Source organism: Coturnix japonica, chromosome 9 (assembly GCF_001577835.2).
Source record: "Coturnix japonica isolate 7356 chromosome 9, Coturnix japonica 2.1, whole genome shotgun sequence".
NCBI classification, from domain to species: domain Eukaryota; kingdom Metazoa; phylum Chordata; class Aves; order Galliformes; family Phasianidae; genus Coturnix; species Coturnix japonica.
Window position 1 is genome coordinate 19,848,382 of NC_029524.1, and position 18,136 is coordinate 19,866,517.

The 18,136-nt window shown below is 45.5% G+C and overlaps 1 protein-coding gene across 5 annotated transcripts in view; it reads right to left on the reverse strand.

The window, feature by feature from the left end:
* The window catches only part of LOC107318414 (schwannomin-interacting protein 1), a 102,388-nt gene that overhangs the window by 71,104 nt on the left and 13,148 nt on the right, over positions 1-18,136 (reverse strand). For all 5 annotated transcript variants that reach the window (XR_004308424.1, XR_004308425.1, XM_015872187.2 and 2 more), the window contains exons 2-4: positions 3,600-3,664; positions 2,724-2,804; positions 1,370-1,517 (exon numbers count right to left, since the gene is read on the reverse strand). Coding sequence is in view for 3 of the 5 variants with exons in the window: in XM_015872187.2 (XP_015727673.1) it covers positions 1,370-1,517; positions 2,724-2,804; positions 3,600-3,664 (294 nt within the window). In the remaining 2 variants the exon portion in view is untranslated. The remainder of the gene's footprint in view (positions 1-1,369; positions 1,518-2,723; positions 2,805-3,599; positions 3,665-18,136) is intronic.

Below are 18,136 nucleotides of genomic sequence, written 5' to 3' on the forward strand. Positions count from 1 at the left end.
TGCCCAAGTCTTTTTATTTGGTTAAGATAATCAACTAATTCTCCCATCCAATTTTCAACAGTCCAAGGTGCCTTATTGGCACTGGGCACTAGACAAGTGTCAGACAATATTCCTATCTTCCTCTGCATTAAGCACATATGAGATGTGCTGATAAGCAGTGAGATATATGGGCATTAACCACATGTTAATGCAAACTATGCAGTAATTCCAGTGTCTCAAGCTGCACGTTTCACACCACTACAGCTCTGAGATGTGCTCACTTTCCTGTAAGATGCAAAAGTGCAGAGAAAACATTGTTTTCCCAAGGAGATCCCCGTGGAGGGTTGGGGACCCCACAGGAGCTCTGTGTGTGGGGCGGGGGGGACCTCTGGTGGTGGCTGTGCCTCTGCCCCAGGTAACAGCAGGCCCCCAAATTGTTTCTCTCATTACAGGAGCTTAATTCATTTGATAGATGAGGCATGGGCACATAACCCAATAGTGGGACACACTTTATCATCCTGGCCTCCAGCTATGAACACAAGGCACCTAAAAATAGAGCAGCTTGCTCTCAGTAATATTTCATTAACTGCTGTCAAACCCAATGCTGCCTGCCCAGCCACAGCCGTGCCACAGAAATAGCAGCTGCAGGAAGCAGTTCACTTCTTATCAGGTTTAACCTGGATAACACAGCCCAGTGGAGGGAGAAGTTGAAATGTCCTCCTAACTTGCAGACCAGAAGCACAGAAGTCATGGTGGATCCCTGGGCCCATAAAATACACCATGGGGTATTTTTCCAGCTTTGGACTCAGCTAACAGGCTCCAAAGGTGCAGCTAAACTAACACTCACCACCTCCTCACAGGGGCTTCATTGGTTGTAAGAATCCCACTGGCAATTTCTTCTCTGCTATGCAGTGAATTTGGAAGCTTCCCAGTATGCAAGCTGGTGCATTGCTTCCAAAATCAAGTTTAATTTTTAATCCCTAGATTAAAGATCCCCAGTTCTCTTCCAGTAGAACAAAACAATGCCAGAAAACACACTGGTTTCTTGGAAAAACACCAGAATTTGCCATTTTTTTCCTTTTTCTTTCTGGAGAACACCAACACAAAATGCCAAACACAGACACAAGTGAAGATCTTCACTTTCTACCAGAAAACCAAAACACTTCGGAAACATCGTTTTCCCCCACTGAGAGTTCCACTGCTGCATCCAGTGCATAGTATTTCCAAGATCTAAGTCTCACTTGCACAAGGCCAACACCTGGTCACAATACCCAACTATCACCTCACATGTCCATCTGAGACGCTGCAACAACTTTCTTTTCCCCCCGAAGTCCTTAATGGGAACCATCAAAAAGGAGCCAACGATCTCCGTGCCCAAGGCTGTACTCACCGGTGTGCTGCTGTCCGAGAAGGTGTTCATGCTGATGGAGCTGCTCATCTTGTCAGAGGACACGGAGGGTGGCGAGGGGCTGCGCTTGCCCATCTGCTCTGGGCGCAGGTCCTGGCGTCGCAGGTACTGCCGCCATGCACGCTGGATGCTGGGGGGACAGCAAAGCACACAGCTGGGGAGTGCATCCACAGGAAGGATTTATGGTAAGAATCATGGAATCAATGAGGTAGGAAAAGACCTCCAAGATCATCCAGTACAACCGTCCACCTGTCGTCAGTGTTTCCCACTATACTGCGTCCTTCAGTACAACATCTAAACGTGGTGGTCTTATCTTTGTGTGCTTTGTTCTGGAAAATTACCTACCCAGTGTAGGACTTCCACTGTCACTGCTGGCATGTCTTGAGATACTTGCTAAGTAGATGGAATTCTTTATAATCTCTGCAGGTCTTGTGTTAAGCACTACTGGTGTATCTTGGGATGCCCATTACGTAGATGCAATTCTGTATCTCAAATCCTTAAATCGCTTGTGCAAGTTTAAATCTAAGACAGCACTTATCTCAGCAATTCTCCCACAGTTTGCAAACAAAGAAGAAGACGATTACCTGCTTAAAGGAATGTACAGCATAAAAACCTTATGCTTACACCAGTAATAAAGACTGTAACACAGATGTGGTCGGTCCTTTGGAGCCAGCCCAGCACTCTCTGAAATCCACCTCCCACTGTCAATGGGACTTAAAGTTGCTCCAGAGCAATGTACTGGAGCACAGCAGGAGCTCTGCTTCCAAACCCTGAGCTCTGACTGCCCACAGCCCCTGAGCGTCCGCCTGGGCAATGCTCTGGAGTGCTTTCCCCGGGCTGCAGCTCGGCAGGTGGCAGTGCAGCACCACCAGAGATGCTCACTATCAAATCTGTGCTTCTAACAGCACGGATGTGAAAGGAAATTATGGAACAATCTGCCAACCCCGTGGAAAAACAGGGCTAAGTTCTGACCCCAGACTCATCTGAACTACAGCTGTGCAATGAGACTGAAACGTTTCTCTTGGGGATTTTAACATTTGATTCACTGGCAGATGAAGTCAGCAAAACCTTCACCATACCTGGTGATGGGGTGCAGCATCCTGACTGCAGCATGCTCTCAGGTCTGCAGAGCTCCCTGACTGCTCTTCACAGCCACACTGACAGCCCAGAATTTTGCCATTGGCTTTGGGGCTCAAGCACAACCCGCTCTGTGCTCTGCTCCATTATACTTTGAGTTGCACAAAATACGGGATGGGCACAATCTGGGTTATGAAGTTCAGGAATCTGACAAACTCAGCAGCACTTCAATGCAAAAACCACATTCCTGGTTACTTACATTTTCACTTTCGTTTCCAAGGGCTGTAAGTTGATATGGTATTTTTCAATATTATTTTCCTCATCCATGGCAAGCTGATGGCTACGAAACAGAAGAGGAAAATGGGTTTGGTATGTCTCAGCATGACACTCTTGCAATCACTGTGAATTAATTCAGAGATCTTGACAAGTCCATATAAGAACCGCTCATTTTCATATGTTGCTGCCTCTGGGGAGGGCATCTGGATCCCCACATCCAGCCCCACTTCACTTAATGAGAAGTAGGAATTTAGACCCAGTTCCTTGACTGGGGCCTGCTTGAGTCCCTGCATCTTTCTGCACTGAACCATCCAGATGTCAGCCCCAGCAAAGAAACTGCTGCAAACAAACACACTGGCAAATATAGCAGATATTCTTGCTAAATTAACTTTCTTCCCTGGGGCTACATTTGAAAAGCTGAAGAGTAAAATAGAAAGTAACAACAGTAACGCTGGCAGCAAATGAATTACATCAGCAAAAGCCCTACAAGAAGATGAAGAAAAATTCCTTGTGATATATGGCGACTGAGGAGCTGGTGCTGCAAACCGATTGCTTTGAGAAAGCAATTGCTACAAGATAAGAATCAAACATGTTGGGACACTGCTCCGGGTGGGACTGGCAATGAATGAAAGGCCTCTGCATGATAATCTGTAACACTGTGGAGTTATTTTGAGGCTTCAACTGGACACTTAATTACATCACCCAATCAGCAGCTGTCAGAAATTATCCTCCTGTAACTAGAAATAAGAACTGAGTGTGGGATGGATGTGAGATCCTGCAGATCTGTATATTACCAAGTGAAAAGTACACATACAATAAAAAACACACACGTGAGATATAGCAGAAATCACATCTTTACCTTTGAAGCGAGTATTTGCCATCATTGACCTGTTCCAGGGTGTTCTGGAGCCTTCTGAGCTCCTCCTGCAAGGAAAGAGAGAAACGTTTAAACGTGGAGATCCCCCTTCAAGCTCCAACCATTGCACCCAACCACAAAGCACAACGCTCCCCCAGGCAGCGCCTCCAGGGCTCAATTCCAATGTACATAATGGCTACAAAGAAACCAACACTTTTATCAATATACCCAGCACGTAAATATCAGACCTACAAAAAACAACAGGCAGAGTGGAAGAGCAAAGTGTTCCTTTGTTTGCCAAGTGTGCGGCTGCTGTATTTGAAACATGGTCTTGGTAAGAGGCAATGAGCATTGGCTTGTACCAAAGGGCACTTTGTTCTGCAATCAAACTGCATTTAGTTGCGCAATTAAGAGGGTTACAAGCTGAGATTTATAGCCCAGGTATTTGCACCGGATCCTGCTTCAACAGGAGAGATGCCAAGAGCTGAAATGCAGACATAGATGGGGTTCCCTACATCCACACTACGAAAAATCCCCCATAAAACTCAGCATGGACAAAGGGCTTAAAAACAAAACTGTGTATTTCTAGCAGTGCTGTACTGTGATCAAAAGGGGTGGGAGCTGAGGGATGGTGCAGATCTGTAACCGAGCTAAAGCTGAGAAGCACACAACGTGAAATGCAATAAAAACAATTTAAATACAGATATTTGTTTCAAGCAGGTGCAAATCTAGAATCAAAGCAGACTATAACCCATATTAAGTTGTTTTCCTGTTGCTGGACCATCTCCATGGATCACCAAGGTGGTTCAGTGCAGAGCTGGGACACACTGCAGAGCACAGCTTGTTCTCACAGCCACTGCAGAAGAATGTTGGTCTGTTCCCACCTGATTTACACACAAAGGTGCATCTCTACCCTTGGTTATAATACATGACTTAAATATATTGCCCCAGAAATATCCAGCTAGCCAATAGTGAAAGCACACCGGGAGGTGGGAAGTCCATGAAGACACAAAAATGTCAACCCATGGCTTCTCTTACCTCACTACAATGAGAACTAGATGGAAAAGCAAGAGCTACTCAGAGGCAGGGATGGAGGCAATGTGCCTAACACCACCCTGCATGAGGGATGTATGATTTTCAGGAAATTAACGAGGAAAAATGGGGATATTTTCATCACCCTGGGATGAATCAGCGATGCCACCATCGCTGTTGCTGTGGCCCAGTGAATCTGGCAGTGCTTTCTCAAACACAACTGATTTTGTGAGAGATCTCACCTGATGCTTTTTAATCTTGCAAACATGTGAAGCAGGAGCCCAGCTGCTCCTCCATAACCTGCCCCTGGAAATTACCCATCCTCAAACTTCCTGGCATCACCTTCCTTTTTATGCTCAGTCCTTTCCAGCACATCAAAAATAAGCAACTTTCAAATTCATTCTCCTTGAAGCACAGTTTGGTTCAGAAGATAACCTTTATTCTCCCATATTATTCTGCTGGTCATTTTTTCAGTGTGTCCCAGAGCACCGTGAGGTAATTCAGAACGTGAAAACAATTTGCAATTGACTTTATATATAGCCCTGGGTGACAAAACCTGCACAACTTACATAAATCATTTCTTGTGTTTGACATCATTTTCTATTAACCTAAGGGTGAAGACGGAACAAAAAAAGCAAAACCCGAAATCAGTTGTGACATTTTTGACTATTCAGCCTTTCAATTAAACATCACCAGCCTGCCTGTCTAAAAGCCATAACATAAAGCAACTACAAAAGGGGCACGGTAACGTTTGCATAATTGGGAAGAGAAGGAGACATAAAATCCATACTAATTTCAGTTTTGCGTCATTAAACATGAAGCATTGATTATTGCTCCTCACAACCGTGGCCGTGGGCCAGTTCTGCTGCAGCGCCCGGACCCCAGGTGGCGCTGAGCAGGGGTTGGTGACAGCGGCCAACTGGGAGATGTTTGGCACGGGTCACACCAGGAGCGACCCAGCTGCAAACTCAGGCTTGGGAAAATTAAACTGGAAGAGATCCACGCTTCTGTTGGAACACGCGATGAATTACGGTGCCTCCATAAAGCTTGGTAGAATGTAAACATACTGTGAAATTTATTGCAGTTTTCCTACTTCTGTGGAATACGGATGTTAACAGTACTGCAGGAATATGGATAATCATTAAGGCTGGAAAGCACCTCTAGGACCATCAGCCCAACCGACCCATCCCACCATGTCCATTGAGCCTCATCCCCACTGCACGCGGGACTCCCCAGCCCTGCCAGCAAAGGCAGAAAGGTGACTTCAGCACAAGGCCACTTAGGAAGGAAAAAAAACAACCCATTTCCTGGATGTTTCTAAGCCACACGTGCATTTGGGAAATAAATATTCAAGCAACAAACACACTGGTCCCTAAAGTCTGTTTTGAAGAAGTTCGCTTCCAAAGGCCAATATCAGCACGGTGTCAAAGGGAAGAATCCTGCAGATGAGAAGTTACACCTAGAGAAATGTTTACCTGGGAGAGCAGGCAGCTGAGGTGGAACCTCACCAGTTTGCCTGCTGGGCTGCAGTGGTACCTCTGTGTTTAGCATCTCTGCTGGGCTCTACAGTGCCTCACTTCAAACCAGCTCCCAGCCTTGCAAGTGTATTGGAGCAATAATTCATCAGCTGAAACACATTTTGCTCAGTTTTCCCAGGTAAGTCCACAGTTCCCACATCACAGAGCCCCAGTTTGGGCAGCCAGCAGACCACCTGCATTAATTCATACATTGCAGGGTGCTTAGAGCCTTCTGCATCCCATTGAAGGGCTGGAACACAGCAGGTAACACAGCACCCTGTGCATGCTGAGTAACATCGGTAATTAAATGTCAGATGGTGGCATGTGCTCCATAGCTCAGAACAAAAAGAGACAGCAGATGATGGAGGCTGTTGTGTATTGAGGGTGGGAGGGGGAAGCCCTAGTAGGCAACCTAATAGGGAACACTTCAGCTATGAATATTCAAGGAAAGTGCATTAAGTGCACACGATTAACATAGCTGCAGGGGCTCTGCAATGCACAGCTGTCAGTGCCTTACCAATCACACTGGAAAAAACCACGCTGTCTATGGAGTCACCTCAATCTACTTCAGTTGCAGATACAGATTTAGGAACAAAACACAAATCAGCATGGTGGAAATCGCAGCAGGGAGACACAGTAAGGCACATACCTTGTCTGTTTGGTTGTGGTACCTCCAGGGAGGGAACAGCCCTTGTTGTTTCCTTGTACAACAGGATTAGTTAAAAGGGACTGTGGTTACTAACCACTAATTAATAGCAAGCGACTTCAGACTCTCGTATCACTCCTGCAGACTCTTCAGAGTCCCCTGGCAACAGACATTGCTCTGGTGGGCACAGAGCAGTGAGTTTGCACCAGCTCTGCCCACACACCCATCCTTCCCCACAAGCCAAAGCCCCAGGGCTGTTCCCAGAAGGATTCACTGCACCAAACAGCGAACTGGGCCAAGGACAGGGCTGGCATCACTGATATGACTCAGGCTGGAAGGAGGTGAGCAATAATCAGAGCACAGCTGGGATGGGCACTGAGCACTGCACTTCTTTGGTGTAGATGAACACGCTGGTATGGCAGCAAGGCAGTCAGGGCTGAGGCACAGGGTGTAGAGGAACAGCAGCCATTAGGCAATGAATTCCAGCACCTAATTGTTTCTCTTCCTTATACTGTAAATCATGATGCTCTCCCCTCATCGTTATTACATCAAGATAGGACCTGATACAAAACTAAGTGTGAAAGCAGCACAGAGACCAAACTGCTGGAAGCCCTGACCTCCAGACCCCTGAACTGAGCTGGTGCCCAGTCCTTCTGCCATCATCCTGCTGCACAGGACAGCTGATATATCAAGTCCTCTCTTGAGCATGGTATAAGGGCAGGAGGGAAACGCAGCAGGGCTGTGAGTTCTCCCAGGGGACAGGAGCACTCACAGAACGAGTCATTTTCTGTGATATCAGTCAATTGTTGTTTTTTTTCCTTCCTTCACTTCAGCCCTCAGGAAGAGTAACATACTGCACCACGGCTGCAGAGCTACAGCAGCTGTGGAGACCTCACCCAAGGATGAATCCCACTAAGAAGCCATACGAGACTCCTTTAGAAAGCCTCTTCTTTCTGCTCTCACTGTGGTCAAGGCTTCCAACAGCACCACTTCTGCCTCAGAATACACACACTTCCAGCTTCTGCCAACAGAGCACACTGGAGAGAAAGAAACCTCTTGACAACTTGGCTTCTCTGCAGCTAAAGTGCTTCTGAAGCTCCAGCCAGTCAGAACACAGAGTGAAAAGGTCTGCAGCAGTGTGAATGCTACAGGAGAGAAGGCACCTTGGAGGCAAGCGTACCGTAAGTACATACACATATTTTGTACATGTATATTGCCCACTGTTTGCTACCCTTCCTACAGGGAAAACCTACGCAGAACTGGAGCTGTCAAGACAGCATGCTGCAGGAAATTGGTTTTTCAAGGCAAGTTTCCATTTGGAATGAAAAGCAACAACGCTGAGGTCCTGGGGTACCAAGTCCTACCTCACAGTCAGAGCAGGCAGCCTCTCCTGCAAGCCCTGGCTCCCATCAGGCAGCCCTTCTTTTAGCTTCTTCACAAATGAAGGACACAAACCCACACCATCCAGCCACCCTGTCACCCTCTCAGGTTTTCATTGCAAGTTACAGTTGGGTCCAGCTTAATTTTGAGAGAAATATGATGAGATTGCAACCAAGCCAGGGTAGATTTGAGCACGCCAGGAAGGGGAAGGCTGGAGGAAAATTTGACATGACAGATCCATCTTCCATAGTCCCAGTGGAGGTTTCGTTCCCCCAGAAAAAGTAAGTGGCTCTTTTTATAGCTCATGTGCCTATTACTCCTAATGACAACAACAGATGACTGTTTTAAAACTGAAAAGAAAAACATTAATCCGATTTTCAGCTTTTCAGCAAGCGGTTCTGTCGGCTGAGTTCCACAAAAGAGGATGGATGAACTACTTCAGGAATCGGGAGGTTAGTGCATGAAAAACACACATCTGTTACAGAAATGCTTCTTACTCTTATTTCAGCGCAGGCCATGCAGGATGCATTTGGTCCACAACCAAAGGTGATGCTTTTAGGAGAACATGCACCAATATCCATCACATTGCACTGTGGCAGCACTGACTATGCAGTCCCCGTATCACCGGCTCCACATTGAGTGCCTTTGCTTGGAGAAAGCACACGTGGGTTTAATGGCTGGGTATTAAGGAACATTTCTTCTCCATAAGAGTGGTGAGGAACTGGCACAGGCTGCCCAGGGAGTCAGAGGAGTGGAAGACCTCGTGCTGCCACAGAAACACCATTTCCTCTGTCATGATCAACTGCAGACGGAGCGGTTTTGATTAGGGTCTTAATCTTTATGTATATTGTAATTTCCCCCGCGCACTCTCCTGTTTGTCTTCAACATGAGAGATAGCTTTTCCAAGCTGATAATAATGAAACTACTCACTCATTCTGATTCTTATAACTATGCAAACACACCAAGAAACCAGCAATCCACTTGTTAATTTGCCAGCTGAGCTGTGCTCGATGGAGACTGCAGGCACAAGTCTTATCAAGGCTCCAGCCCTGCCCTCCTCCCTTCCCATTCCCAGCATCTCTTGATTCCAAAATACAGCATTTTCTACTGCTCAGCCATAAAGATCACCACAGCTTCAGAAAGACAGCAGCAGTCCTCCAAGGGCAAACCCCACCAGCAGGACAGCACCAGCATCAACCAGCCAATGTGCTCCAGGTGTTACACCCCAGAAGACTCAATCTCAGCACTCTTAAGAAGGGTATCTATACCATGGCTATTTTAAGGGTGGGCATAAGCATGCTATGGGGTCAATTAAATCAGGAAGATTAGCAGAAGGGCTGCCTAGGCTAAGACGAACCCCATGGCCCTTCTTGAATCCCAATGCTGATGCCATTTTAGGGTTACACTGTTGGCTCTTTCCTCAGCTTCTCACTAAATGGATCCATTAGATTTGGCAGGGGTTGCTCTTCTCCCTTACACCCAGCTTGCTATATGCAAACCAGATAGCAAATTCATCAAGGTAGGGACCCTGTGTTGATTAAACAGACAAAGCTACATGAGGCTTCATATCTGTGAGCACCTTGCTAAGGGACCTTTTGAAGCTCCTTCAGAAAGAGATGTTTTATGTCCCCACATTTCACCCCAATGTGACAAGAACATCCGCACTGCAACTTCAGAAGGGCTCACAGCAGAACTCCCTCTAACTTTTGTAGCACTACTGGGGACCACGATAAAACGGCAACAAGATAATTAGACAAGTAACAAAGATGCTCCCCTGGCAATCTTGCAGGTGAAATAACGCAATCTCCTCCATCCTGCCTTCCCAAGTTAATCACTTGGTAAGAGTCATTAACACAATTGTTCAGACTACTGTAGCCCCCCTTCTAAAGTGCATATAATTTACAGTCCCATTAAAAAGATGGGCACAGGTACGGCTCAGAGGCAAATCACAAAACTGCCCAGTTGTGTTTTTAGCACGTGGGTTATAGACAAATTAACCTCAAGAATTGATCAGTCCATCAGTCTCTCAGTTGCAGAGCAGATTTCAGAGCAAGCACACCTATCAAACCAACCTGATTTCCTATATAAAGTTAAATATAATCCCAAAGGGTGGGATGTACTCTGGCCAACAGCACAGACCTTTCCTCCAGAGAACTGCAATCTAAAACAAACACAACAAGAGGGCAGAAGGCACGCAAAGTTATTTCATTTTAAAAAGCTACAATTTAGCTTATATCTTACACTAAATCTCTACTATTATTGGGCATTCAAATTCTTTCTGCTATGGTGCTGGAGGATGCTCAGCATTTGGCATTTCAGAATAATGGACAAGGCGAAGGCACTGGACCTTGAACAAAATGTAATGAAACAAATGTTTGCCTTTTTCTGTATTTACTCTTCTTCTTACTATCAGTTTCTAACCCCTAAAATGTAGAAGCAACAACATTCCCTTCATCAGAGCACTTTAATCCAGGAATGTGACCATGAGAAAGTCCCACAGCAGCAGCAGAATATTCTGGCCTTTGTCTGGGCTCCTCTGAAAGCTACAAGGGGTCTGGCTGAGGTTCTTAAGGTACACCCTGAACACACTCACACTGTGCAATGACTCCTACAACAGTTTCAGGCAGCACACGCATGAGTTTTTCATATGAAAACACCTGGATTCTATTAGTTTTCAACACTATCTTCGCATTTGAGTATGTTGGAGGTTAGAAAAGTGCACTATGGCAGGAGCTGCTGGGCTCTGAGGGTGCTCTTCTCTGAGGTTCTGAGGAGTTAAATCTAATTTCACATATACTGCAGATATCTAAGATGATGTTTTAATTGAAGGCAGTTGCTTAGCAACTGCATCCCGTGTGCTGCAGTGATGCTTTTCACCTGGAGCAGATAAACATCAGGATGGCACTTTACAAATCTGATGAGCGGCAACGAAAAGAGCTGCCTACAGCAAGTTACGCCTCTAACCTGATAGCCATCAGCAGGGAGAACCCAACGAAACCCTTTTGTGGGTTAGCAGAGCTCCCCGCTGCTCTCATCCAGCCTCAGCTCACCACTGGGGCTTATCAGGAGTTGACAGCATCGGCGGCACTTTCTTACTTGGAAGATTTTATCGCAGTTGAACATAATGATAAAATCCGGGAGCGCTCGCAATCACACACAGATGTTTTTCTGAACAGGACTGTGAGTCTTTGAACACCATCCAAAAAAAGCACATTTCCCAGAACATAGAGAAAAAGATTTCCTCGTAACTTCTGTAATTGGGCATTACTGCTTGAAGAGCTGCCCTACACTGGCCTGCATAAGCTGTTAAGAGCCGCCTATTGGTGCTGCTGTGTTTCCTACAAAAGCTAAGTTCCTGAATTGCTCATTTCCAACATCTCTGCATTATAACATTATAATGCAAACATTTTAGCCTCGTTTTATATTAACATCTTATCCTACTTCAGCTGTGTTTGGTGCTGCCTTGTTTTTGACCAGAATATCGCTAGCAAAATATTCAGACATTGAAACTCCCAGAACAGACAGAAGGAAATCTTCCACCCGAGATGCAGCCTGGAATAAGAAATGTACAGCTCTGTGCAGTCACCCAGACCAGACAGCTACACCCCAAACCTGTCCTTCTAATTAGAGAACAATCATCACCTGCATTTGGGATGCCTGTTAGCCCCAAAAGGCATTTCCTTCCATCCATGCCACCCTCAGACTTGATGAGGGTAGGAGTGTGAAACCACTGCATTCCCACGTGGGAGGCTGAAGGGGCACTGGGACACCCTGGTGGGATCCATGGCCATGTCTGTGTCAGCAAGGAGGAAATGGAATGAGAGCAGACCTGCCCAGAAGCAGCCTGGGCTGTCAATAACCCCATTGCCCTACGTGCAATCAGCCATCAATGGCTGCCAATGCATCTCCAGTCACAACAAACAGTGGGCCTGGTGCTGATGGTTGGGCTGGATGATCTTATGAGGCTTTTTCCAACCTTAATGATGCTATGAAATACAGTCCATGCAGGATGAGGTGCACCAAATCCAAGAAACATTAAAACAGGGCAATCAGGAAATTGGCTCCAAAAGGCACCCTTCTGATTCAAACCCAAGTGCTTACACAGAGGCAGCAATGTCAGCCTCAAGTCCTGCACAGGTCTGGGGCATCGAGATGCAAAAGATTTATGAAGTCAACAAGCAGCGTCTGGAGCAAAAGTAATAAATGCCTTTTGCTTGGTGATATCACTGCAAAGCCAAAGCAGAACGATGGCATTATTTCCAAGGTTTATTAGCTCTTCAGTTATTACATTCCCTCACATCCTTGGCTCACCCTCCCACCAGCTGCCTACTTTGCTGTGTGAAACCCTCAGCATTAACCACAATACAGGTTCTTAATGTTTAATGCGTGGCTGATAGAATCCCACAGCATCCAGCGGAGCCTTTGTATAAAGGGCACCCTATAAAAAAACTTAAATGCAAACAGAAAAGCAGCATGTGAAACTGCACGATAGAAGCCGGTTGCCTTCGGTCTCTGAAAGCAGAAAGCCACAGTTTATATGAATAATTCAAAAACAGCCTCAGACAAATGATCCCAGGTCTGTAAGGAAATAGTAAAACCTCTGGAGTCTGCAGCTCTTTTTATTACAGCCTGGTTCGTGCTGAATGCTGTTTTCTCCGGGGTTATTTTTCACTCTTATTTTTTCTGTATAAACGAGCAGTCAGATAGGATGTTCAGATAACACACACGGCAGACCCCGGAGAAATAGTTTCATTCTATATTCCTTTCTGACTGGTAAATTATTCATCAACACAGGGCACGCAATTGGGTAAAAACTAAAAATTGGCAAATTAGTTTTCATTTGTTTATGTTAATTATTTAGTGCTCTGCCTTTTCATTAGGGGAAAAAAAACCCACAGAGTGAGATTAGTCTTGTTCTGACTGTCTGCTCGCTCCCTCGACAGCGCACAAATTCACACTGCTACTTTTATGTAGTGACTATAGAAACAGGACTCCACTGCCCAGACCTGTTGCCCAGGCATTCTGGCATGTGCTGTGTTTCTAAATGGCCGACAGCCTTCGGGTACTTTTCAACAGTGCTTTGGAAAATGGACAGTTAGGTTGTTATGAACAGATGGAGCCAAGGGTCATTTCCACAACCAGCCCAAGCTCAACGTACCTCTTTGCAGCCCAGCCAGCAGGACTTCTACCTTCACATGAAGACTCAGTCATTGCCCTTTGATGCCAAGCTTCAAAGGAGGATCTCCTCCATGATAACACCTCTTGTTGGGTTTAACTACAGAAGGAAGAACCTAAGCACTGAGTGCCACCATGTCACACACAAGAACCCACAATCCAAACTACTGTGGGTTTCCAAGCCATGCACACAAATGGCATTCCCATATTCAGAAATGCTGTCCATTATGACTTCCAAACCTTTGGGTTTTTTTTCCTTGAAGGCGTCCCACCAACGCCCAGGAACCAACCAGCTCAACCAGCCTTTATCTTCCAAAATACTCATAGGTCTTTGCAAGGCAGTGCCTCCCAGGGAGTCAGGATGAGAACAGAGACATAAAGCCCTCAAACCCAACACACAACAGAGTTACATCAAAAGGAATTTTCCAGCATTTAATTTGAACGTGACATATAAGAACGTTGACTAAAAACATTTTTGAGGTCTTTAATTTCATTATTTCTAGGATTCTGACATCTGTACTAGCTCCATGTTAATCCAGTTACTGCGGGTTGATCCTCAAAGCAAACAACATCACTGCTGCTTTTCAGAAGAAACGCAGCCCATTCCTCCCTCCAGCTGTGCTAATTAGGTTGGGTTTGGGGAAATGAAGAGAAGGAAGCACTACCTGCTTTCAATCACCCATCTCAGCAGCACTGCTAGCACCTGTTCCAGGTCCTTAATCCTGGTGGGATGAGGGAAGAGGGGCTGTGATTTACACTGACTGCACAGTAACAGCTTCCCTCCCTGCAGCACTGCTCTGTCTTCCCCTGGGAGCGCTGAGCCATGCAGGTCCTTGCCAACACCACAAATCGCTGCTCCCATTCTGACCGTATGATCGGCTCCCACCTAAGCTTGTTTGCCCATGGCTTGGAGGCTTTCAGACTTGTCACAGAAGGTTCTTCCTCCAGGATAAACATCAACACAAACGCTCCTGGAGGAAAGATGCTGTTTCAATATACTCGGGCACCAGGAAGCAGATGCATTCACAAGACAGAGGTAATTTATGAACCCCAGCAGCCTTCATTGCAAAGTGAAAACATAGCCTCAAGCACTGCGTTGGTGGCACAACTCTGGACTTGCGTAAATGCAACAGCTTAAAGAAAGCCAACCTGGAAAATATGTTTTCATACACAAGATTCCATACAGAGGTAAATTTCAGATAGAAGATCACCAGTAAAGAGACCAGTTATGGAGGTCTATTCTATGTACTATGGAAAAGGGAGGACTCCACAAGACTACTCTCTGTTTTTCCAATCAGTTATTTGAAAGTAAAGTTTCTATTAATTGCAATGATGATTTACCCATTAGAAGAGTCACTGGGGCAACGCTAGCAGAAACCCTTCCCTTTTCTTAGCTGGCATAACCAGCGTTGTCAAAGAGCAAGAGAGAAATAATTAGTATCAGAATTCTGTAGAAGTTATTTACATATTTGGGCCCCAAACTGAAATTATAATAACCAACACTAATTCCCCAAAGAAATCCACAGTTTCTTGTAACTCTAGAAACTGGGTTGTCATGGTGAATATTTATAGGGTTGATAAATCAGAACAACCTTATGGGATGTGTTCTCATTCAGATGCCTATGATGCACAGTAGGGCTTCTATTTCTCCCACAAAGTGGTCTGCAATGAAGGTTTCCATTGCCCAACAGTCCCTGTACAGCTGTACGTGCCCACTGAACCAACCTGTCATAGTTTAAGCTGGGTGGCTGCTTGTGAACTTGAGCAACCTTGGCCTCAAGAGTCTGGCTGTCTTTCCTCCTGCATATTCCTGAGACAGCATCACTGCAACCAAAGGGCACTGCACAAGTGGAGCTCCCCAGCACAAGCGTACAGCTCTGAGCATCAGCTCCGTGTTTCCAAATGGGAACATTAATAATTTATCATCTGGATTACCAGAGCTGTCTTACCTACACTTCCTTGTGACTAATCTTAGTGCACAGCAAACTGGCACCATGCACATCATTATCAAGTCCATTCTTTGTATTTACAGCTATGAACGTTGACAGGAAAAGCCCGTTCTTTGAATGCTTTGAGTGATTTCATTTAAATTAACACCTTCACATGAGCCCTAAGTGTCTCACCTCTAAAAATCAGAGTCTCACTCCCTGTCCAGGGTGTTCTGAGCTATGCAAGTGGCCACCTCCATTTTTTAATGTCAAAACTGTGACTAGCTCACATACAGTATCCTTTGTTAAAAGCTGCTCTCTATTAATTTAGAGGGAGATGAATGTATTCACAATGGGATTGTATTTGCTGCCCTCCTCCAAAGTGCTTCCATCTCTGCTCTGTCCCAGCAGGATTCACGGACACCACTGCACATATCAACACCATGACATCACTCTTATTTTCTTACTACTTATGCTACCATCTGGGCTCCTACTAAGCACAGAGCTACCGATCCCAATGCTAATGCACCATCATTGATCATCTCACATGCTCACCTTAGTGTCAACCATCTGCAACCTCAAGCACAGATTTTCCCCAATCTTCACACCCATTTAAATCCTCCATAGGGCTCATTCTGCAGAAACAACATCATCGTGGCCAGTCAGGGTCTGATGAGCTCACCTGGTCACCCGTAACCAACCACATCCACTAACCCAAACAACGCAGCTCCCTGGGACTGCTTTGGCACCTGTTATTTCTGAAAGTCATGGAAAGATGGAAGAAGTTTGGGCAGCCCAGGCAGTGCACCAACAGGTGCTATGGCAGAAAATAAACCTTCAGATAACTGCATTGTATTTTCCAGGGGTATCACCCAATTATTCTTCACTGTGTCTTCCAATGCTGACACTTCAAAGTGATAATTAGGTGCACTTACTGACCTAAACTCAAAATAAAAGCCCATTTCTCAGGACAGACTTGCAGAGAAATCAGATTCTAATAAGACGTGCACATTTTTATGAAAGTGGTTCAAAGGAAAAAGGAATATTGAGTTTGTCACCTTGCATCATTTAATGCACCGGTACGTCTTAATGGCAGGCTTACAGATGGATAATCATGCCTGTTTTCACTCAAAATCCAAAGGGAGAAGAGATCCCTTGCTTCACTATTCATCATTCACCAACCTCAGCAGAGGTACCTGTTCCACTCAGCATTATGTACGAGCAATGTTTCAGGATTAACAGACATGGACACCTCAAACAACAGGGAAAAGCTCTGCTTAACCATGCAACATTTTAACAGTTCTCCATCCTGCTTCAAGCCTGGTTATAAAACAGCCATCAGAACCCCACAGCTCCATCTGTAAAGAGGGAATTTCATTTTGCTCAGGGAAATAGCAACGTTTGCAGGCAGAAGATGGGGGCTTAGCAAAGAAAATAGAAAGGAAAGCTCCACTCGAGATCCCAGTGTCATAACTCATGATTCAAGACCAGATGGGAAAACACAGCCTGTCACTGCCCTACTTCTGTACCAATCTGGTTGATCAACTACCACGATGAAAGCTGATCCCTGCAGGCACCTACAATCAGGGCTGGGCAGGTCCTTCTCATACTTTCCTTCAGGACTCCTTGAAAGGCAGATTGAGCAGGGCAGGAAATTAAGACTCCATCTCCCAACCACTACAAAATCAGATAACATTAAAAAAAAAGGGAGGGGAGGGAGAGAGTAGAAGGAAAGGAGGGAAATAAAATGAAATCACAGTGTTACATAAAAGAACTTCACATATTAAGCAGCCCTGGGGAAGATAAGAACAGCCTATTCATTATAACATTGAAGTTTATTGCCATTTCAAGGAAGGGAATTTGCACCTAAGCCACAGATTCCATTAAGGCCCAAAGGCACAAGAGCTATTCTGAGACTAAACCTGCCCTGTTGGAGCTGCGCTGGGCAGCAAGGTGCCCCCCAGCCCTACCCAGGCTGCAGCAGTGCTCCTAGCAATGCTCTCCTGGCAGCCTCCAAGCAGCAGCCAAAGGCAAAATCCATGCTCCAATTTAATACATTCTTGTAAATACTTTGCATTTCTTTCACTGAGTGATGAGCATCAGCAGAAAGACACCTGAGCATCGTTAGCAAATCAGGCAGGCAAGACACGTCGCCTCTATTCCCACTAATGAGCCTATTAATTTGTACTCTAAAAGCAGCTTTGCTGGTCAATGAGAAGAAGAGAGACTGAAGTCTTTGATAGAGCACTCACAGCCAGACAGTCCAGGGGACATTCATAAGGGTTTGCTTTGAGACATCCTATGCAGCTGGGACTTCCACTTCTTCCTGCTGTGAAAGATGCCACACAGCTGCAGCTTGCATGCTGTGATAACGGCCATTTGAGTTTTAGATGGCTCTAAAAAATAATCGTTTTTAAAAAAGAAACATATGAAACGTCAGCTCACCTCCCTTCACTCATTGAAAACCCCCAGCGACAGCATCACACTTGGCTGCATTAAAAAATAATAGCTGTGTCTTGCTCCAGAGTCAACCCTTTCTCCAAACTGAACAGAAATGCTGCAATAATTCTTCCAGGTAAAAGAAAAGCCGAGTACTTGTTGACATGGAAACCCATTTCCTCCCCGTCTGGAGTCACTAGACAGGTCTTCCCACATAGCACCCTCTACTCTGGGTTCCCAGTGGTAAGATGGAATGACTGAACACTTGCTAGACAGAGCACAGTGAGGAACCTCACTTTTAAATGCCCCCATCTAAATGGAGAAAGGACAAAAAAAAAACTTCATTTGCCACAAGTTTGAAATTTCCTGTCATCAAAAAGCAAGACAGACCCCTTCAGTTCACACATGAAGGAACCTGCCTGA